This window comes from Vombatus ursinus, unplaced genomic scaffold (genome assembly GCF_900497805.2).
Source record: "Vombatus ursinus unplaced genomic scaffold, bare-nosed wombat genome assembly UNPS02014778.1, whole genome shotgun sequence".
In the NCBI taxonomy this organism is placed as follows: domain Eukaryota; kingdom Metazoa; phylum Chordata; class Mammalia; order Diprotodontia; family Vombatidae; genus Vombatus; species Vombatus ursinus.
In genome coordinates, this window is record NW_020954556.1 from 45,346,736 (window position 1) to 45,371,072 (window position 24,337).

At 35.1% G+C, this 24,337-nt stretch overlaps 1 protein-coding gene across 4 annotated transcripts in view; it reads right to left on the minus strand.

Moving 5' to 3' along the window:
• Nucleotides 1-2,786: 2,786 nt before the first annotated feature.
• FOXN2 (forkhead box N2) overlaps nucleotides 2,787-24,337 on the minus strand; it is a 68,944-nt gene continuing 47,393 nt past the window's right edge. For all 4 annotated transcript variants that reach the window (XM_027865441.1, XM_027865444.1, XM_027865442.1 and 1 more), the window contains 2 exons: nucleotides 7,397-7,465; nucleotides 2,787-6,837 (listed from right to left, as the gene is read on the minus strand). In XM_027865441.1, coding sequence (XP_027721242.1) covers nucleotides 6,320-6,837; nucleotides 7,397-7,465 — 587 coding nt within the window. In that variant the 3' untranslated portion in view covers nucleotides 2,787-6,319. The remainder of the gene's footprint in view (nucleotides 6,838-7,396; nucleotides 7,466-24,337) is intronic.

A 24,337-nucleotide genomic window follows, 5' to 3' on the forward strand; every position in this document is an offset into this window, starting at 1 on the left:
TTGCAAATGAGAGACAACCTAGGGTAACAGAAAGTGTGCTAGACCTGTAGCTAGGAACAGTTGGGTTCACATCCTGTTTCTAGGATTTATTAGTTGTGTGATCATAGGTAAGTCACTTAACTTCACCTTTAGTTCCTTCATCAATAAAGCAGGCATACTTATTCCTGTAGCTACTACCTACTTTACAATGTTTCTGTGAGGATCAAGTGGTATGTTGTATATAAAGTCCTTCATGAACCTTAAAGAAACAAATATCACACCATTATTCTTGCTAATAATAATAGCTAACATTTATAGAGCACTTACTGGGTGGAAGTTGCAAAGAAGCAAATATAGGCTCGACGGAAGGGAACAACTTAACAATTAGAGCAGTTTAAAAGAGTAGTCTACCTTGGGCATTAGTGGGTTGCTCCTTACTGGAGGGCTTCAAGTGAAGGCTGAATGACTCCTTGTCACAAATGCTGTAAAGAAGCTTTTGTTATCTACTGATCGACTTATATGGCTTCTGAGGTTCCTTCTAAACTCTTAACATCCTGTGACTGTGTAATAATACATTTATAAAGTTGACTTTAAAAACAAACAAGAAAATAATTTTCCATTCCTAATGGTTTATAATGGTTTTATTCAGTCTCGGTACAACAGGACAATCTGTCCCTATGTATGCTAATGGCTCTGTGCTAGCTTTATTACCAGCTGTTTAATAAAATACCAAATTAGGATTTCCTGGAAATCTTGGGACAAAGTTTGAATTCATAATTAACATGAATTTGAGCAAAGATAAAAATTTATTTCCTAGAGATTTTGCGCAAAATATTCCCCAATATATGTCCTCTCTCAGGACTGATATTCTTTAGGATACAATAGTGAGAGTGACAATAACTTTTTTTCTTAAAGGACAGATGCATTGATCCCAAATTTAAAATAATTTTGTATTCTACATCATAAGGATACCATGTCATACGGCTCATGTTATTTACAAATATTGTTATGTTTTAAAACTAGATCCTGACTTGTGTGAATATGAATCCTATTATGTAGTCACAGTATTTGAGTTCCTACTACATATTTCCATTGGGTTGGAACTACTTATGTTTTACATAATTACAACTTCAAATTGGTGCTAATTATTTAAACTAAGCAGGACCTTGCTATGAAGGTCACTTTAAAGTAACAAAGACCAATGACTGACTTTGATAGACTTAGCTCTTCTCAACAATGCAAGGATCTTAGACAACTCCAAAAGACTCCCGATGGAAAATGCTATCCACATCCAGAGAAAGAACTTTGCCGTTTTTTTTTTTTGGCTAGGCAATGGGGTTAAGTGACTTGCCCAGGGTCACACAGCTAGTAAGTGTTATGTGTCTGAGGCCATATTTGAACTCAGGTCCTCCTGAATCCAGGGCTGGTGCTCTATCCACTGTGCCACCTAGCTGCCCCTAGAACTTTGCAGTTTGAATGCAGATGGAAGCATACTATTTGTTTTCCTTTTGTTTTGTTGTTTTGTTTCTTCTTTTTTGTGGTTCTTCCCATTAGTTCTAATTCTTCTTTACATCGTGACTAATGTGAAAATATTTCATACGAATGTATAATAAGTAGAGCCTATATCAGATTGCATGCCATCTTGGGGAAGGAGGAGAAGAGGGAAGAGGAGAAAATTTAAAACTCAAAATCTTATAGAAGTGAATGTTGAAAACTAAAAATAAATAAATAATAAAGTTAAAAAAAAACAAACTATAAAACCACAGTAACAACTATGCATAATAAAGAAAAAAAAAACCCAAAATTTCACATTGTCCATGTTAAAAAAAAAGTAACAAAGATTTAGTTGAAAATAGTAATAGTAGATTCATATTTTGTAATGGCTATTTAGAATTTTCTAATTTATAACATGGTAGTATATGTGGAATCTAGTTTGGGCTATCATGGCATTTTTTATATTACACACAGAAAGATCCCATATCCAAGAAGCAATGAAATTGATACTTTGTATGCCAATAGTAATTATTTTTAAATTGATAACATCTGTCTACTTACAAGTAATTCCATTGCATTTATTAAGTTTCTAGAAGTCTCTATGTGTAAGTAGTGTTTTTGGAAGTTTTTTTTTTTAAATGAATATTATAAAAGAAACATAGCTCATCTTGTAAAATAGGATTGATTTGGATTAGCTAACATTACTTCCATCATCAGTGGTCTATGGGGAATAAAACAGGAACAAGAACTTCTTTCTATAAACAAAAGAATTGAGATCACTTTATAATGAAATTTGAAAAGTATTATTTGCTTTTCAAAGCAATAGATAACTGATGCATTTATTAAGTACTTTTTATGTGTCAGTCACTGTGCTAAGTGCTAGTGATACAAAGATAAGCAAATAAGACAGTCCCTATCTCCAATAAGTTTATTCTTTAAAAAATAAAAAAACAAAACAAAACAAAACCACTGTATTGAGATCTTTTGTTCCTGTATCAGTTAAATTTCTCCCTGTATGCCTCCCAGAGAGACATCCCATATAGCAATTTTTTAAAAAGACAAAAAGGAAGAGGAGAAAAAAAATCAGCAAAATTAATCCCACCAAACCCCTGAGAGTATTATGTACTGTTCTACAAAACAGGGACTTCCTGCCTCTACAAAAGCTGGGAGGGGATGGAGAAAGGAGAGTCTTCTCATATTTCTTTTTTAGAGTCACAGCATTATTTTTCGAGATATGATTCCAATATTGTTATCAGAAAAAAATATTGCAACAATGTATCACATCTATTCCCAATGAAAAAAGCACGCACAAATGTTATAAAACAAAGTTTATTCTGCAATACTTTATCATAATGAATTGCATCTCTTTGGTAAAAATAAACTTTATAAACATTTTAATTAACAGAGATTAGATACAAAAACTAAACATTTGTAAATTGTTTTTAAAATGAGCAAAAAACTTGGAACTGAAAATAGGTTCACTCATAACTGGTCATCTACAGGCAGAGTTATTCTACAGTCCAGGACATTCCTTATGCTACATTAGAAAACAGGATTAAGGGATAGTGTAACTCAAATTGCTTTTCTACATTTTTACTTTAAATAAATAATAATTAAAATGACTTGGCAATTGTAAATTGTTTCATATCACTATATGATGGCAACATAATACTTTTAAATTAAGTACTTTAGCTGAATAGAAACATACATTTATATTTTTAAAAAAAGTTTTGATAATGGCACTGGCAGTTAGATACAAAGAGTGTGCTTTAAAAATAATGGCAGGTATAATGCTTAAAATATTCTACTTTTCCTGTCAATAAATATTTTGACTACATCATTATTAACAAATTTGAGCAAGCTTAGCTTTAACCAAAGCTTTCCCTTTCCAGCCTAACAAAGAACTCTAGAGAAAGTTGAAAACCAGAAAGCCTCAAAATTTCAACAAATGCTATGGTCTCCACAAAATGTCAAAAAGTTGCTGTAGAATTCAAGACAATAGTCTTTAGAGCTCTGTGAAGTATCCACGTTTGTTGCTTAAATTGGCAGGAGAGACTTCCTGGTCCACCTGGTCTCACCCATTCCTCCAGAAACACTTCCTCCTACCTTTGAACTCCTGCTAAAACACAATTCAGCTGACCATTTGGTATGAACCCTTTACATAAGGTCATGAAAAGTAGCCCAAAAAGAGAAAGGAAAAAGGAAAAAAAAAAGTAAGCAAAGGATAAAATTATGCTTCCCCCCCTTTCCCAATTCCAATTACATTAAGTTTGTACTATATACAAAAAAAATTCTTTAACTTAAGAGAAGCCATGCTGGATATGGGAGGGATAGGAAAAGCTTAATGTTACAAAGCTGGAGAAAGAAGGAGATGATTCACTAAAAGAAATACTTCCTATATATACGGAAATGCTATGTTCTTTCTCTACATGTGAAAAATAAAAATGAAAGTATAACTTTTGGTAAGACATTGCACATGCAAATTAATATGTGTATATATATACATATACATATCTATATGTATATATTTAGAAGACACTGATTTCTATTTGGGATAAGAAAAATGAATACTAACTATGGCAAGTAAAAAAATTGAATAGGGGAACATTATATGGATCTTTAATACTATTTCTATTATTTTGACATATGGTAAATTATATTTGAACTGAAATCATGGTTTTTAGCCACAATGACAAAATTTCATTGTGACAAACTCCCTGGGACATTTAAGTGGTTGTTAAAATTGAACTTTGTCATAAACAAATTGCTAGACCATAAATAAATTGTACCCAGTCTATTGGGCCTAGCCATGAAACAGAGCTAACTCCCAATCTTACCAAGTAAAAAGCCCTATTTTGAACCTAGTAGAAGAAAGAGCAAATTGTAAAAATTGTGGTAATAAGCACTTGTGTTACATTTACTATCTAACAGTTATTAACTAGGGATACTAATGTCCTCTGATAATTGCATCATATATGATAAAATAAAAAAAAATCTAAGAAATATAACCTAGTTGTGCTTAAGAGCTATTTTTCATGAACAATAAATAAAATGACTACCTTCACACCCCCCCTAATTCTAATAACAAGGCCGATCAGGTCCATTTATCACTAAAATGGGTGACATTAACACAGAATGGAGAACATTTAACATTACGTATCCCTGCTTAAGGTTTCTGTGAAAGATATTTATTATTAACATGCCTCTTCTTTGAAAATTATGCCCAAACAAATTTTAAAAATTAAACAAGAGGGTTGTTGTTTTATCCCTTTTAACAATCCTAAGAGCTTGAAATTATTTGAAAGCATCAAGGCAACATAATCCTGACAAGGCAGGAAGAGGAAGGAAGTTTTTCTGAGGGAAAAAAAAATTCTACAGGGAGAATCTTAAATAAAAAGGAGATGACAGAGGACAAGGATAAACTTTTAAAAGATTTCCTTCCAAAAGCCCAGAGAGGGAAAAATTTCATTTAATAAATACTGAATTTACCTCAAATCTCTAGCTTTTTTCTGAAGAACTATAACTTCAAACCTAGAAACGCTTCTTATGTAGGTAGAATTGCTCAAATAATACTTAACTACCTCAGCCAATGGATTCATTATTAGAAGCAGTAACATCTATTAGCTAAAGATTAATGGCACATTTAGGTATTATACAGCTTTTTCCAAAGGGGTTTAATTTTTCTAATTCTGAAATATTAAGACTATGCTTATTTCACCCTGGGTTTAGATAGATTTTCCAAAATTACCTATCATTACTTAACTGTAAACATTCAAAACTTTTATTCATATAGACTACATGTTCCTAAAGGGCAAGTATTGCTTCCTTTTTTTGTCTTTATATCTCTAGTGCCTGGCACATAGTAGGCATTTAATTGTTGAACTGAACCAAATTCTAGATCACACTCCATTCAAATTATAATGATTATAATTTGAAATTGTAACTGTTCCTGTGGAGACAAGAAAATATGAGGGAGAGAACAGAATCTCTCATTGCAAAGGTCTGCCAAAAATGAAGATTATTATATACTATCATTTCATTGGCTATCTGCTATATGAAGAGAACTTAATGGTTAACAGAGAACTGACCAACTAATTACTGATTTAAAGCACTTAGGGTAAAAGCAAAAGTGCCCCCAATAAAGTCTACATAACAATAGATAAGCCAAATAATTTCAAAAGATGATGTTATAAGAGACATGGCGTAGACTTAGAAATTACATTAAAAATCAAGTTTTCCCATTTTCTACTTGTATAAACAGAACTTTCTAGCAATCATTCTAGTTTAGCTACCTAAGATCTTTTCACATATAACTTTTTCCCCCACTTGGTTCATGTCTCAACCAGCATTCACTAAAATATATATCTATTCTACATTGGTGAATAAAATAAGCAGAGTAAAAGGGAAAATACCATTTTAAGCCAATTCATCCACTGTATTCAATGGTTTAAAAAGAATGGAAAAATTGCTATACTGAGTGGCAAGTTAAACCATTTTACTACATCAACAGAAGATATTTATGTGGGAAAGATTTTGTCTACAATCTTAAGAGGGAGCCTGAGGATTTCTCTGTGGAAGTTCCCCAAATCTCTGAATCCATGATTAGAAGAAGTATGCTATTAGCACTTCAATCATGCATTGATTGGCCCAATCTTAGGTAAGCATAACCCTAATTGCAGTGATTAAAAAAAAAGTGTAAAGGAAAAAAGGTAATTAGCACACTCCCCACCCCCCACCCTACCTCCCAGCTATAGAAGTCCATTATGGCTTTGATCTCCCTTGTGAAGAGAAAGTAGAAGAGTATTGCCACATTTAAAAAAAAAAATAATCACACTATCTGGTATTACTACTTTTTCCTTTGCTTTTGGATCTTTGCAGTACTTATCAGGGAACCCAGACACGTGCGGATTCCAGCAAGGTGCAGCAGAGATCCAGCCGCCTCTTTAAGCTCCTCATCAATTTCCTGACATGACTCCCTTTTAGGCTTCTTGATGGGCTGGTCTTTGTCAGAGGTATTTGCACAAGGCTGTGATACATAGCCACTGTCTCCAAGAGGGTCATCTTCATAGTCAATGTCTGTATCTTCTTCACTGTGAAACCCTTCACTGCCATCACTTCCTGCAAGGTTATTCTTTGGGATAAACTCATACGCCTCATCAACAGAAGATAAGGAAGACACACTGGATCTGGACGCACAACGCTGCGTTGCTATGCTGCTCGCACTGTAATTGTGATCCTCCTTTGGATCAATATTGTTGACTGCAGAATCACTCTCTTGTAAATTTATGGCACTGGGATGGCTAAATGCACTAACAAAACTCCTTTTCTTCTGTAAAGCCGTTTTGAGTGGCAGGGGCTTCTCACCTGCATAAAATGAAGTTCAATCAATGAATAAAACATTTACCTCAACATGAAGAGCTATTACATATACAAGATTTTCTTGTTGAGACAACTATACTACTTGGATTTACACAGCATCTTTCCTCAGCAGAGCTATAGATTATCTAAAATTGTACTTAATCTTCTCAAAATGCTGGTAATTTCACCATTTTATTGGTACATCTGAAAATTTCAGCGCTGTAGAGTACAAAAGGCAGTAGATTTTGGAGTCAAAGGACATAGGTTTGTTAGCTTGGTTCTACTACGTGTAACCTTCCTTGCATGGGAGAGTCATGCATGGGCCCAACTTTCTGGGTTTTAGTTTTCTCAAATGAAAAATAAAGGTGTGGGACTAAGGTGATTAAATCCTTTGACCTATTATAAAATTAATGTTGCATGCAAACACAGTTTGCTTTAACCAAGAACACAGAGCAACAGGAATCCAAGGTCATAAAAATAAAACCATTAAACACTCATAGTCTAATAAAAAAATATTCAAAAGTTCAAAATGTTTTGTAGCAAAAAGATAAAATTTATTTCTTACATTCTAAAATTCCTTGTTCAATGGATGTATTTAAAAGCATCATTGCAGTGGCTGCATCAATATCAGATTCTGTAATGAGAAAAGTTAATATTAGTAACACTTGAGATATTCTGTTAAAGAATATTTTTTGAAAGGTGACACTTGTATTTATAAATTTCAAACTACTGAAGCTTGTGTTTAACCTTTAATACTGATCTCTGATCACAAGCTAGAACAAAATACAAAGTACCAGCTTTCAAGCTTCCAGTTTTGGGGAAAGCCCAGGACACAAGTCCAAGAATTAGTTTCTGCAAACTTCCCTGCTCAAACAGTCAAGTGTGTAAAACTAATGAAGTTGTCCATGACAACCTTTTGCTATGAATAATGTTCTTACCCACAAATACTAAAATTATTTAAAGACTTGAAGTCAGAAAGACCTGGATCAGAATCCCAACTCAGGCCTTCAGCGGTTCTGTGTCCTTGGGCCAATTAATCTTTCTGAACCTCAATTTCCACATTTTTAAGACAGAAATGATGACACATACTTCACATGGTTTTTGTTGTTGCTCAGTCATGCTCGACTCTTTGTAACCCCATTTTTTTTTTTTTTTTTGCAAAGATACTGGAATGGCCATTTCCTTCTCTAGCTCATTTTATAGACGATGAAACCGAGGCAAGCAGGATTAATTGACTAGCCCAGGGTCACACAGCTAATAAGTGTCTGAGGCCAGATCTGAACTCAGGCAAGATAAGTCTTCCTAATTCCAGGTTCGCCACTCTATTCACTGTGCCACCTAGCTGTCTGCTGCACAAGGTGGTGAGGCTCAAATGTGATCATGTATGTAAAGTAGTTGGTATACTTAATATGGTGTAGAAAGCTCAGGTATCATAAGCATCATGTATCAGTTATAATGGCTACACAAAAAGAGACAATCAACAAGCAATTATTAAATGCTTATATGTATGTGACAGGCATGTGATAAGGACAGAGGTACAAAAAAAGAAAAAAAAATAATCCTTGCCCTCAAAGAGCTAACATTTAACAATGTGTACAGAAATAGGTGCATGCAAGACACTTACATAACAGATGGAGAAGGAAAGCCAAAGAACAACAAATAGATGGGAAATACAATTGGTCAACCTATGCTTTATGAAGCCACAAGATAAAAGGTGACAACATAAAAAACATTAGTTCAATAGCAATGTCTTTTCACATAACTACAAATGTAGCTTTGTATAGGAGCATGCATAAAATGATAAACCATTGCAAAATTAGTTGTCTCTGTAAGAAAGAATGCTATTATAATCTTAGGTCTATTTATATATTCAATGAAACACTTATTTAGTGCCTATTATGTGTAAGTTATTATACTAGATATCAAGGATTACAAATATGAGAATCTGTAATCTATCAGAAAAGAAGAAATGTGTACATAAATTATAATATGACAGAGAATGGAATACGTACAAGTACATGCAAAGTGCTAGTTCATTAGTACCAAAGAGCTGCTGTGGCACTAAAGGGGACTGCATCATTGTTAGTGAAGCACGGCAGTGGAAGTAGTCCAGAAATCACTGAAATGAGAGCATTCCCTGAATTGCCTAATAAAAAATGAGGAATAAGGAGTAGGGATCGAAGAAACCTAACTCTAATTGTGCCACAGCATAAAAGTGGCTGGGATGGGGAGATGTCTGGTCTTTGAGGCAATTAAACCTTAGCAAATAAGCATTCTAAGGACTGGAGACCAGTCAAACTAGACTTCATCAGTTCACATCAGTAATCAGCCTACTCAAGACAACTGTTCACCTTAAAAAGTGAAGTGAAGGAATCTATAAAAGATCAGGTAAGGCAAAACAATTATTTCATATTATATGATTTCAACTTGAAACAAGATTCAAGTATAGGAAACCTTCCACTCTTCCATTTTTCTTCAATATGGTAAGATGAAATTTAAAGGGTAATAAAAAAATTATGATCACTTTATCTATTCCAAAGTTCTTGCAGAGAAATTAAATCTTAAACTGTAATGGCCAGCCTTACTAATTTGATAAAGATGACAGGATCGAACAATTCAACAGTAATTATCATTAGACAACATACAATTCTCTTCCTAAAAGTTTTATCTATCAAGTAAAATTTTATAACTTTAAACAAGAATTTGAATTAAACTTATACCTTGATGAACAAATATTATGAATTAAAATGAACTAAAGGAAAGATAATGAATATCAAAAAACACCAGAAACAAAACTGAAAGTATTTATAAACCATGTCAACTTGGATAAATGCAATGAAGAGAAAAATAAAATAAGCAAACAACAAAGGAGAATATGATGACAAAACACAACAATTTAGAAAATACCTATGGTAAACATAAACAATGAATTATGAGGTAAAACTGCTTTGCTGGAATGTAATCAAAATGACCCATTTTGCATTTCATAATGTTCTCTATCTCTTGTTTGGTCATAAATTGGGATGAGTTCTTCTGCAAATGGGAATTCTAAAAGAATAGAAGACTAAGAAATGGTGGGAGTATGCCAGCAGTTGAGAAATGAGTCCAGGCAGAGTATCAGAGGACCCAATTCCTTCAACCAATACACATCCAGTCACTCTTCTCCAGTCACTCTTCAGTTTATCAATGTCCTTCCCAAAATATCAGAACATAGTACTCCAAATGTGGCCTGAACAAGATACCACATAATAGGACCATTGCTTTCTTACTCCTGGGTGCCGCGTGTCTATTTAATACAGCCGAAGACAGTAGTTCTTTAAATCCTCTAAATCTTTTTCAGACAAACTATTTTAAAACTATGCCTCCTCATCTTGTATTTGGGAAGTTGATTCTGTTAACTGTAGGCCTTTGCATTTAACTCTTACCACATCCATGGGCACAACACTGGAGACCTCCTTCCAAGCTGATATGAAAACATTAACAATGTCTAGCTGAAATTCCCTATCTTTTCTATACCATAAGAGATATGTATATGAGAAAGAGAGAGAGAGAGAGAGAGAGAGAGAGAGAGAGAGAGAGAGAGAGAATGAGAGTAGTGCTAGGTCCTGATTAGTGTGAATAATGAATTCCACCCCCCCCAAAAAAACCAAATGAATTCACACAGCATATATCCATTGAGCAAACGAACAAATTACTATTTCACATAATTATAATTCAAATACATATGATCGCTCCGGAGATTTCCTGCTTCTCTGTCTAGATACTCACTGAACACATCTTTAATAATACGTTCTAGAATTTTGGCGGCTCCATTTGTTTCCCTTGTTTTCTGAAATAAGGACACACTTGCCCTTCTCCAATCCTACCACATTTTCCCCATCCTCACTGATCTTTCAAAGATACCTGGTAATAGCTCAGAAATCACATTTGCCAGTTTGTTTAGCACCTAGGATATATAGGATCACAGAGTGAGAGTGGAAAAGGACCATAAATGTCCAAACTTTTTTACAGACGAGGAAGAAGAGGCTCAGAGAAGCTAAGAGACTTATCCAAGGTCACAGATTATAAGGGTTGGAGGATATTTACGAACCCAGTCCAGCATCTGGAGTGACAGACCATGAGTTTGTTCACTTGAGTCAGGAAACTTAAATTCATCAAGGTTGCCTAGGTTTTCTCTTACTTTATTTCACTACGTATGTTGGGTATCAACTCCCTATCAATCATTTTTGCTCTGTCCTTTCAAATAACCCAAAGACTATCTTCTATGAAGAGAAAAATGAAGGAAAAGAAGAGTTGAACTGTTTTCTCTGTCGGTTGTCATTTTCCTATCTACCCTAAGCAGTGACCTTCCTTCCCTTTCTTCATCCCATCTAATTCCTCCAATATAGCCTAAAAAAAAAAATCGTTTTGTCATTCTTAACTTTTCCTACCTTTTTAGTTCATGCTCAGACTTAGCACTCAACACTAATCTCACAGTCTTGTGTCAGGCTATTGCATTGATCCTCTGTTGTCTTTCTATGCTTGCATTTTCTCTGTTTTTTTTTTTTTTTAATTTAAGTTGATTGGACTATAGTAATCTACTGTTTGATAAATCCAAAGACTCCAGCTTCTGGGATAAGAACTCACTATTTGACAGAAACTGCTGGGAAAACTGGAAAATAGCATGGCAGAAACTAGGCACAAATCAATCTTACACCATATAACAAGATAAAGTCAAAATGAGTACACAATTTAGACATAAAAGGTGATACTCTAAGCAAATTAGGGGAACAAGGAATAGTTTAAGTTTATCTATCAGAGCTATGGAGAATGGAAGAATTTATGACCAAACAAGAGATATCATTTTAATTACATTAAATTAAAAAGTTTTTGCACAAATAAAGCCAACGCAACCAAGATTAGAAAGGAAGCAGAAAGCTGGGAAACAATTGTTATAGTCAGTATCTCTGATAAAGGCCTCATTTCTAAAATATATAGAGAACTGAGTCAAATTTATAAGAATATAAAAGTCATTCCCCAACTGATAAATGATCAAAGGAAATGAACAGGCAGTTTTCAGATGAAGAAACTGAAGCTATCTATAGTCATGTGAAAAAATGCTCTAAATCATTTATTGATCAGAGAAACACAAATTAAAACAACTCTGAGATGTTGTATCACAGCTATCAAATTGGCTAACAAGACAAAATAGGAAAATGATAAATGTTGGAGAAGATGTGGGAAAATTAGAATACTAATGCATTGTTGGTAGAGTTGTGAACTGATCCAACCATTCTTTTTTTTTTTGGCTAGGCAGTGGGGTTAAGCGACTTGCCTAGGGTCACACAGCTAGTAAGTGTTATGTGATCCAACCATTCTGGAAAGCAATTTGGAACTATGCCCAAAGCTATAAAACTGTGCATACCCTACTATGTCTGTATCGCAAAGAGATCATAAAAAAGGGAAAAGGACCTACATGTACAAAAATATTCATAGCAGTTCTTTTTGTGGTGGCAAAGAATTGGAAATTGAGGGGATGCCCATCAATTGGGGAATGACTTAACAAGTTGTGGTATATGAATGTAATGGAATACTATCACACCATAAGAAATGATGAGCAGGTAGATTTCAAAAAAACCTGGAAAGCCTTACATGAACTGATGCTGAGTGAAGTGAGCAGAACCAGGAGAACATTGTACACAGCAACAGCAACATTGTGCAATGACCAACTTTGATAGACTTAGTGCTTCTCAGCAATGCAATCATCTAAGACAATTTCAGAAGACTCATGATGGAAAATGCTATCCACATCTAGAGAAAGAACTATGGAGTGAATGAGATCAAAGCATACTGTTTTTTCTTTTTTTTTCTTCTTTCTCATGGTTTTTCCCTTTTGTTCTCATTCTTCTTTCACAACATAACTAATGTGGAAATAGGTTTAATATGATTGAATTCAAAATATAAAAGTGAATGCTGAAAACTAAAAATATATAAATTTAAAAAAAAAAACAAAAATTTAAGTTTGATTGGTGTATTCACTATTGGTGTTATTTTTTTATCCCCCTCCTCAATGGAACGTTTTTCTGTTTTCACAGTGCTTAACACACAGTAAACACTTAAAAAATATTTGCTGAATGAAGTATCTTCAGAACTGACTCTACTGTACTCCAGGTGCCCCCCTCCAATTTTTAGTCTGTAGAAACCTATCTACCTTATTTCTGAACCCTTTGCAATCTGCTGTCCCAAAACTTAGGGAGCTTTTCAAATACACCAAGATTTCATCTCTTTAATCACAACTCTAAGATGCAACGGTTAGTTAGCAATCTGAATTTTATGTCAATAGCCTGTTGTGGCAGCCAAGAAAAATAAGAAGGTGATAGTCTCAATGCAGTCTGCTACGGTCAGAACACATTCTTCAATTCTGGGTAACACATTTTAGGAAGAGTTCTGATAAACCTGAGCATCCAGAAAAACAACCAGGATGATGAAGGGTTTCAAGCTCATATCATGAGAACAGGTTGAAAGAACTGGGCATGGCATCTTTAGCCTGGAGAAAAAGTCTTGAGGCAAAGAAAACTAGAGAGCTGTTTTCAAGTGCATCAAGTTCTGATGCATAGAAGAGGAACTAGACCTGTTTTGCTTGGCTCCAGAAAACAGAATAGAAGCAATGGATGGAAGTTGCAAGGATGTTAATCTGGGCTTTAAGAAAAAACTCACTGATGATTTAAGCTACCCTAAGTTGGTATAGGCCTGAGGTGGGGAACCTGTGGCCTTCTAGGTCCTTGGATGCAGCCTTTTGACTGAGTCCAAGTTTTACAGAACAATTCCTTTTATTAAGGTGATTTGTTCTGTTAGGTTTCGATTCAGTCAAAGGTCCGCACTTGAGGACCTAGAGGGCAACATGTGGCCTCTAGGCCGCAGGTTTCCCCACCTCCATACAGGCCGTTAGAACAAAGTTCACCCTGAACCGATGCCTTGAGGAAGGATGTCTGGTATGGAGCAGAAGGGATTCTTCTTCAGGTATGGTTTAGACTAGCCAGTGACTGAGATCTTGTCCATCTATGAAATTACATGATTTCCCCCAAGGTTCACATCATTTCCATCCCAGTAACTTCTTCCTTGTTTGTTCTTGTATCTTTTAAAGGATAAAATCATCACTGAAGTAAAACAAGAATAGTTAGGTCCTGTAAAAATCCAAGTAATGGAGTCGCACATCATACTATATAAATGCTTCTAGAATAGAATTATGATCTGTTTCTCAAAAACAACTACTTTCTCTTTTGGCCCAGTTAAAGTGAGCTACAGCATACTCCAATGGTAATGTTACTCCTATTTCTGCCTCTGCTGATTTTTACCCAAATGAAGATTTTCATCCTGCCTCCTATTTTGGTTCCTGGATTTGCTTATGAATATATCTTCTTAAAACACAGCGTTACCACCAAACACCAAACTCAAACTGGACCTATGCTACTTATTTTCACCATGGTATATACTTCCATTACTTGGATTTTTACAGGAGCTAGCTATTTCTTTTTGCCCAAAGCAGGGGTGCTAATAATTTCTTGTCTCACTTCAGTGATGATTCTATCCTTTAAAAGATACAAGAACAAACAAGGAAGAAGTCACTGGGATTGAAATGATGTGAACCTTGGGGGAAATCATGTAATTTCATAGACAGACAAGATCTCAGTCAAATGGCTAGTCTAAACCATACCTGAAGAAGAACCCCTTCTGCTACATACCAGGTCTCAGTGACATAGTCACTGAGGTCAAATTCGCCTCCTTACTCTAGGATTTTTAGTGCATCTTTCTTGTTATTTTGTATATTTCTGTACAAACATCAGAGGTCAAGGTTTTTATGACTCTTTTCTCAATTTTGTCTCCTGTGGACATCTGGTGAAGGGGATATGGGGTAATACTTGATAGTGTTCCTTTTCTACTTAGCTTTTTTTTTTGGCATCTAGCTTGGTGAATATACATAGGAGGTATTTTTCTCTCCCACTTTATTTTCAATTTAAAACTCTTTTGATTAGATTTGTAATATTCTAGCCAAATACCTTTTTACCTACACTCCATCCCTGGCTAGAAGTCTGTAATTTCTATGCTTTAAGCCACAGTTCATAAATCCAAATCCTACTTTTTTTCTTTTTTCTTGGCTAGGCAGTGGGGTTAAGTGACTTGCCCAGGGTCACACAGATAGTAAGTGTCAAGTGTCTAAGGCAAGATTTGAACTCAGGTCCTCCTGAGTCCAGGGCCAGTGCTGCTCTATCCACTGCACCACCTAGCTACCCCATCCAAATCCTATTCTTAAACATCATCTTCTTAACCAGTTGTTCACTTCTCCAATTGTATTTTTCTTCTGAACCCCTTGTCTTAAATGGACACCAGTGATGAAAACAACAACTACGTCCCTAAGATTTTCAGCTTCTTACCCAAGACTTCACAATCTTCCACCTTCTTGAAAAGTTGGCTTTTTAATACTGTCCATTCATTCAAACACCCACTATGTGGAAGGCTCTGTGGGAGGTACAAAGCCAAATAAGACAAGATTCCCTGCCCTCAAAAAGCATATATTCAAGCAAGGGATAACAAATAACTACAATAAGTAACTAGTACATAAAGACAAGAAAAAGTTAAATAGGAAAAAGAGATATAAAGTGCTATGTGGGTTATCTGACTACCTGCCCTGAGTTCTTTTCTTGCTATGATTCCCAACTAGTTTTATAGAAGAGGTGAGTGGTATCTAAACTAAGCACTGAAAAGGAAAGATTTCAAAAAGTAAAGATTGGGGTTGGGGCATATAAATGAGTTGGGAGTGCATTCTACATACAGGGAATGGTTTCAGCAAAGTATACATTTAGAGATGTGAAAGAGAAAAGTTATGAATAACTTAAGCTGTGGTGAGTGGTAGTATACTACCACTACCACCACCACCACTACTATTAGCATTTATATTATATAGCATTTTAAGGTTTGTAAAGTCCTTTACAAATATTATCTCATTTAATCCTCACAACTCTGGAAGGTAGGTGCTATTATTGTACCAATTTACAGATACGGAAACATGCAAACAGAGGTTAAGTGAATTGCCCAGGGTCATACAGCTAGTGTCTAAGGCAGGATCTGAACTCAGATTTTCCTGACTCTAGGTATATCACTTTATCCACTGTGCCCCCTATCTAGCTGCCTCAAGGGTATATATTGCTAACTACCAGCATACAGAGTTATGTTTATTAGAGTGGTAATTAAGGCCAGAATGTAGAAGACCATAAATGACGGTCTAAGAGATTCAAACTTTCATTAGCAGGCAGTAAAGAATAACTGAAGGTTTTTGAGAAGAATTCTTTTTATCTCCTGTGCCTAGAACAGTACCTTCCACAGACACAAATATTGAACAAAAGATACAAAAAGAAAAAAAGGCAAAGGTCAAAGAATTGGGGGGATGCTTCCATTTAACAAGGAGGAGCAAGAGGTAAAGGAGATAACAAAAGCAATTAGACATATAGGAGGAGACCAAGAATAAAAGGATGGTCAAATGTCAAATACTGAAGAGAGGAAAGAGAGTGAAAGGTTGAAAAGACTATTCTATGGATTGGGTGACAAGGTAACTTAGATAGCAGTTTCAGTAGAATGTTATAGACAGAAACCAAACTGTGAACTTTAGAGTAGATATTTAATGTAGTCTATTCTTTCTACATGATTGGCAAGAGAAAGATAAAGACAGGATGGAAATAAGGGGAGAGCAGGGTGGAACAACGGTTATTTTTACAATTGTGAAAACCTAAGCCTAGTTGCAAACAGAGAAAAGGTCCAGTGGGAAAAAAAGAAATTGAACATATTCAGGAAAGTAAGGATGGTTGATGGCTCTGCAAGTGGAGAAGAAGGATTCAAGGGCACAAATTAATAGCCACCACTTCCTCTGAGACAGAAAGAAAAAAGGAAAGCACAAGTAAAGAAAGGAACTGAAATTTATTAAGAAGGAAGTTGATGAAATTGATATTAAAAGTCCTTCATTTTCTAAAGTAAGAATCAAGACCACCACTGAGAATGAAGGGGATATTTAGAGGACTGAGGTAAGTAACAAAACTTTTCAAATAATTGTTGAGTGAAGTGTACTACAGGAAGAATAAAAAAACCCCACCATGTAGCAATCTTGGTGTAGTGGAGGTTAAATAACATGATTTTATAGTAGACACAACTGGAACAATTTCATGACTTTGTCCAGTAGTACTCAATGGCATGGGCGCCATTTCCAGTCACCCTGATCTGTATTTTGCCACTGGACCCAGATGGCTCTGGAGGAGAAAGTGAGACTGATAACCTTGCACAGCCCTGCCTCACTTAAATCCAATTCACTTGCAAGTCACTGCATCATCTTCCTGATGTCATGGTCCTCTTCGAAAGCGAAGGACAAACAACTCAATGGCATATAATAAGCAGGATGAGAAGGTGGATGCTGAGCACTACCAACTCAAACTGGAGATTGTTAACAAAATAGGAACATTTTTAATGAGTAATCAAGACAGCAATATTAATTAATTAAATATTATTTTAATTATATCTAATGATCAATTAATATAATTATATTTAATATATTATAATTAATAATTAATTAAAATTAACAATATTAAAATGGATGCTAACTTTAAAATTAAGCCTGTGCAGTGAGTCAAGTTAAACCATTACACAGATCACAGACTGATATATATAACAACACTACTTATTCTCCAATATTCTCCTTTATTGAATTTAAAATCTCCAAAATAGTTTCAATGCCCTATCTTTGAGTCTATCATTAAGTTTGAATTTTAGAAAAAGAATTAAATTAAATGTGGATTTCACAGTTAAATCACAACTACTAGAAACTGAAGTATTATGGTTATTATGCAGTCTCTGGTATATAACTAAGAACTAATTCTCTGATCCTCTGAGACTATACCACCCTATTATGAATATTAATACTTCACATTCACAGAATGTAAGAGATTTTCTTTAAAACAACAGCCAAATACATGGCACAAATATTAATACTACCTATTTTAGAGATAAAGAAACTGAACTTCCAACAGCTTAAAATCATGATAGTATCTAGATTCAAATAATGGATCAGAGATAAGAAGAATCTATTAGATTATAAGTACACAAAGTTCCATGAAGTGAGGCAAATACCAAGTGCCATGGGAGAGAACTTCCTTTAAAATTTTACAGTGTTTTTGCATTCCCCCAAACTGATCTAATCTGATAAGGAATAAAAAAGAAGACATCAAAGTGGACATTGGTTTTGCTATAGGAAGATAAGGTTATGTAGGAGGGACATAGTTGCCAAACTCTTGAATTGTATGCTGGATCAACAATTCCTAACTTTTAAAGTATGAAAGTCTCCTTTTAATATAAAAATATTTTAAGATTCCCAAATAGTAGTTGTAATAGTAGAATCTCTTGATCAACAAAATGACAAAAAGCTACTATGAATTCAGTAATAAATTCAATCAAATTTGTATTTCATTAATTACAATAGCATCTACATACATCTGAAAACTAATAATATAGACAAAACATTATGCATTTAGTCTATAGAAGATACATTTATTTATTATTACACTAAGCCCTGATGCTTATTTTGTTGGGAGTTAAAGACCAAAATAACAATGCTTGTTGCAATGTGAATCTGTGGACTCCTTGCAACAGTAATTCCACTTTTGATACTAGCTTCCTAACATACAAACTATTAACCAGTGAAAAATAAATTCCTAAGTGTGACACCTTCTAAAATCCCCTCAAAACTGTAATAATCAAAGACCTCTGGTTTATATCAGTTTGGACAAAGTATGATCTTAGGAGTCTTAGAAAAAAGATAATAATTTCTAAGTAGAATTTATTTTCAATTTCTATTTATAGTGCTCAATCTATTCTAGTATTTAAAATTAAATTGAAAATACATCTTCACAGCTACATTTAAAAACACTTATGAATGCTACATTTTAATTGACAAAACACCTTCTATCCGTTTTAGAAGAAACTGCTTTTAATGGCTTTCACAAAAGTCTAATGCCTATGTCTCATTGTGCCAGAGGCAGGTGAACTTGAGCTTTTTAAGGCTATGCCAGAGGAGCATGGCACTTGTTTACTGATTCCTCTGATTATGCCTGCTGCCTGAGGGTCAATGTAGCTAAGTTGGGAAAGGCTAGTCACCAGTAAGTTAACTACTACCACACACAAAACAGAAAAATAATAAAAGATAACCCTAAGTCCTCTCAGTTCTTCCCTTTCTTTTTACAAAGTGACAGGGAAAGGTGAGTAGAGGATGCTTTGGGTTTTTTTTTAAAATAATATCTAAAAATACTAATGTAACTTGATACTTTGGATGTGAGATTTTTGTCCAATAACCAATGAATCAGTATACCAGTATAAGAACTAAACTACATATACTGGCACCATAATAAAACAGATAATAAAAAGAAGCTACAACTACATGGAAGGATTTCTTTATAGATTCTCCCTGTCAACAATGAGTTGGTTTCATTGTGTGCCTAAAGTTAACAAGAGACAGCAAGGAATACTTGGCCATCTCACCTAATGGTGTTAGAGAAGGGCACAGGGAAGAGGAATATCATAAAGACAGTTGTGGCTTATATGCTAATGATGCTGCAAATAAGGCAGAAAAAATTCTACAACAAACTTTATGTAAGTCCTTCAAACTATGTAAACATAAACCTGGATACTTGGTGACTACAATGTGAAGGTAAACACAGGAAGGACAATGAAAAAGATGGTATAAGATTAAGGGGAAAAAAGGAGCCAAAAAGTTTTGTATATTAATCAGAAATCTTTTAATACTTTTTATGAAAAAGGAGCAGAAAGGCACTGGACATGGTAAGTACTATTTAGCATCACAAAAAGAGAAATGGGCTATATCTAACCAGATAGAAAATAACAAGCTGTCTTTGTTTACTCAGATCACCGAAAGGTTAAAAGAAAGACAAAAATTAATAACAAGTGAGAAAGATAAAGGTGAGGTGGCAACAATGTTGGTAATTAAAGCAGATTCAACCAGACCTTTAAATAAGGTGACTTTGAAAAATGAAAACTAGATGAAAGAAAAATATTATGATTATTGTTATTTCTTTAAATTATCCAGTGTTTAAAAAAAAAATATAAGGAGGCCAAGAGTCCTGAAGCCACCTCAGATGCGAACATTCAATCTCCTTCCCAAATACAGTGGACTAAGATGCAATATGTTGCAGAAGATTATATGCAATATGACCTCCAAAAAGGCAAAAGTAGTGGAAGGAAAAACAAGCCAGTAGAAAATATCAACTGAGACCCAACAGAGCCATATAACTCCAAGTGTACTTAGAGTTGAAACTAGGAGACAACAAATAGGTATAAAGTGGAACAGATCTGCCAGCATTTCTACAGCTTTACCTTACTATTGTGCCTTGTAAGGAAGTGGAAGTAATGTTCAAGAAAACGAAATCAGGAACAGCACGTGGACCTGACCAAATTTTGGTGAATACGATTCCTGATCTCTTCCTATAAAGCCTGAAAGGTGGGTTCATTCAAAATGTTAAGGACCTTCCTCTAGATCTCTTAACATTTCATGGATGCCAGTAGACCAGTATGCAGGCTGCTCATTGGTTAGCCCTTACTCTCATTACTAGACAACTTACCTATTTTTCCAGTCATACAGAGCTCTAATAACAAAAATCTTTGGGGCAGTTAGGCAGTACAGTGGACAGAGTTCGGGCCCTAGAGTCAGGAGGACCTGAATTCAAATCTGGCCTCAGACACTTGACACATACTAACTGTGTGACCCTGGGCAAGTCACTTAACCTAAATGCCTCACCAAAAAGCAAAAAATCTTTATGCTACTTCTGCACAGTTTTTCATTGATAATATGTTGCAGTATAAAACAGGAACTACAGATTCAAAAAAGGAAGAGTATTAAGAGCTTGTGACCTTAGAGGTCAAGAAATCCAACCTTGTTTTAGAGATGAAATAATAGGAATCTAATAAGAACATTTAGTAAGAACAAATGGAAAATGTTATATTTCCATTTAAGAAATTAACTCCAGTTATAGGATCAGGGACAATGGCTAGCTTGACAATGCAAATAAAAATGTGGCCAGCTCAGTAAGAATCAACATGTTGTGGTATGGGAACCAAATAACAAAACAACGAAAAACTAAGGCAATCTTAAGAGTAATGACCTCCATTAAATGAAATCTTGTGCCCAAACCTATAGTGGTGACAGCCCCACTCTGGTCTGCCCTGGTCTGAATGCATCTGAAGTAGAAGAAAGGCAGAGCCAAGTGTGAATGTGTTCAAAGGACTGGGACCAGGATGGGGCAGGACCTCAAGCTCATGATCAGAGAGGATCAGCTCAAGGAAAAGAGAATATTTGGCATAGAGGTTGGAGAGACTTTTACCTGTCCTCTAAGCACTGGAAGGGACTGTTATGTAGAAGAAGGAGTAGATTTTTTTGGTTTGATCGTATGGAGTGGAACCAGGAACAATTGGTGGAAGTTGCAGAGAAAGAGTTCGGTCTGATGTGAAAAAACCTTCCTGAAATCAGAGATCTCTAGAAGTAATAGGTTGCTGGGGCAGCTATATGGCGAGTGCATAGAGCACTGGCCCTGGAGTCAGGAAGACTTTAGTTCAAATCCGGCCTCAGACACATAACACTTACCAGCTGTGTGACCCTGGACGAGTCCAAAAAAAAAAAAAAGTCAAGACTAGATGACCATTCGTTACGGTGATTATAGTGATGATTTCTTTTCAGGCAGGTAATGGACTACATGGCTGCTGAGGTCCCTTCCAACTATAGACTTCGGTGACTACGTGATTCCCCTCTTCAGGGTTCTGAAGCAAAGACTCAATGATCACTGGTCTGACATTCTGTAGGATTCTGTTCAGGTACAGATTGGACTACATGGCCTCTAGGGCCCTTCTAACTCTTGAAATTCTGCAATATTCCCCTACTATACTCAACTGCAAAGAAAGCAGACACTAAGTCTCATCTAATATTTTGCATCTCTTCCTAGAACAGTTCTCTGAATACAGTAAGTGCATTATTTGTTAAAAATGAATCATTTATGACCCTGGGCAAGTCGCTTGACCCCAATTGCTTAAAAAAAAAAAAAGAATCATTTATGTTTGGACTGATGCTGAGGGAAGTGAGCAGAACCAGGAGAACGTTGTACACAGCAAAAGCCACGTTGAGAGATGACTAATTTTGATAGACTTATCCTTCTCAGCAATGCAAGGATCTAAGACATCTCCAAAAGTCTCATGATGGAAAATGCTATGCACATCCAAAGAAAGAACTATGGAGTTTGAATGCAGATCAAAGCATACTGTTTGCTGGTTTTTTTACTTCTGTTTTGTTTTGTTTCCTCTTTCTTGTGGTTCCTCCTATTGGTCCTAATTCTTCCTTACAACATGACTAATGTGAAAATATGTTTAATAGGAATGTATACGTATAGCCTATATCAGATTGCACAACATCTTGGGGAGGGAGGAGGAGAAAAATTTAAAACTCGAAAGCTTATGGAAGTGATTGTTGATAAATCAAAATAAATTAATAAAAAAAATGAATCATTTATGGACCGCTTACCATCTGTGCCTCATTTTCCTTATCTGTAAAAATGAATGGGTTTAAGTAGCTCATCTTTAAGGTCCCTCACTCTATTAAGAATTTTTAAAGCATCAATTTGCCAAAGGTTCTAAGCAGATATAGTGAAATGGGGATATAAAGAAGGGGAATGTCTCTGCTGTTGATTTTACAACCTTGTTAAAAATGGCTTTTCATGACTTAAAAAGTCTGATCAATACAATAATCAACCATGATTCCAGAGATGAAGAAGAAAATTATCCACCTCCTAACAGAGAAGTGATAGACTAAATATGTAAAATGAGAAGCATTTTTGCATGTGGCCAATTTGGGAATGTTTTGCTCAACTATGCATATTGGTTATAAGAGGTTTCTGTTTTTGTTTTTTTTCCCTCTCCCTGCCCTTAAGTAGAAGGGAAAAGAGAAAACAAACGCTTGATAGTTGAAAATTTTTTTTCAAAAGCTTTTATTATGTTTATTGTTTTGCTCAACAGAAATGCAAACCATACTAATTACACATCCCTATATGATCACAGCATTAAAAAAATTTGAACTCTTCCTCCCTTTATTCGTTTTTTAAGATAGGTTTTCCTAAGTAAAAATCTAAGGCTAGAATCCTAAAAGATTATTAATTCTGGGCTCACTCAAATAATAAGAGGCTGATTTTAAAAAAAAATTGACTAATATTATTCTTTCTTCTTTTTAACAATCACAGTGCCTAGTGATTAGGATCTCACTAAAAAATGAACTAGCATAAAGCTTGGTGCAATGTTTGCTTGTATGTATTTGTTTCCTTAATCTAAGTGAAGTTTACTGGCAGAAAGGGATATAAAAAGCTTTGTGGTCCTATCAATTTAAAAAATTTTAGATGCTGTAGGAATAACTGAACTATAAGCAGAACAGAAGGTCCACATCCACTGGCCTAAACAGGGCAGTATCTTTAATCTCACCCTTCTCTCTGATCCTCCTTGCCTTCCCAGAAACATGGATTCCATGCCTAGCCATCCTGACTCTAACAGTTGAGCTTTTTGCCTTATCAGGAATCAGGCCTCTATGCAACTTCCCAAAGTCCACTAGTTATGCTCCATTGTAGGTAATGTCTACCTCAGATCTCTACTTTCCAGCTCCCCTTTTGGTGTTGTCTTTTCCCTATTAGCCCCACTGAGGGCAAGAACTCTTACTTCCTTGTTTTTGTATTTGTTGTATCCCTAGCACTTAGCACAGAGCTAGGCACATGACAAGTACTTAATAAATGATCTATATAGTCTGTACTTGGTACACAGCTTAAATGGTGATAAAATGCCAGCAATTTTACAATAAGACTAGAAATCCTCAAAGACCCCTTGTCAATCTTCTAATGGTGAATCTTACATGACATCCTGGTAACTTTTTGATGTCTGTTTCTTATTTAATCAGGTTAAGGAATGATAAGGAGGGGAGCTGAAGTTCCAATGGGTAATTCTTCAATTTTAAATAGAAAAGGCCCTGTAGTCTCTCAAAACACATATATTAGAGAATCTTAATGGAAAAGATATATCCCCTACTGGAATTATTGGCCCAGAAAAATTTAAAGTGGTATGAGTGTTATTTCAAATAATTGTTAGTACTATATAGCCTCTTTGATTTTTTTTTTTTAGACAATTAGGGTTAAGTGACTTGCCCAGGATCACACAGCTAGTAAGTGTCAAGTGTTTGGTCTGAGGCCAGATTTGAACTCAGGTCCTCCAGACTTCAGGGCCAGTGCTCTATTCACTATGCTACCTAGCTGCCCCAATTTTTTTTTTTAAAACTTGATTAATACAGTCCTTAACCTGACCATAAATTCTTAGCCACAGTTGTTACATCTCAGAACTAGACTTCATCTTAAATTAAATATATAAACATATGTTCCTAAGATCATACATTTAGAACTGG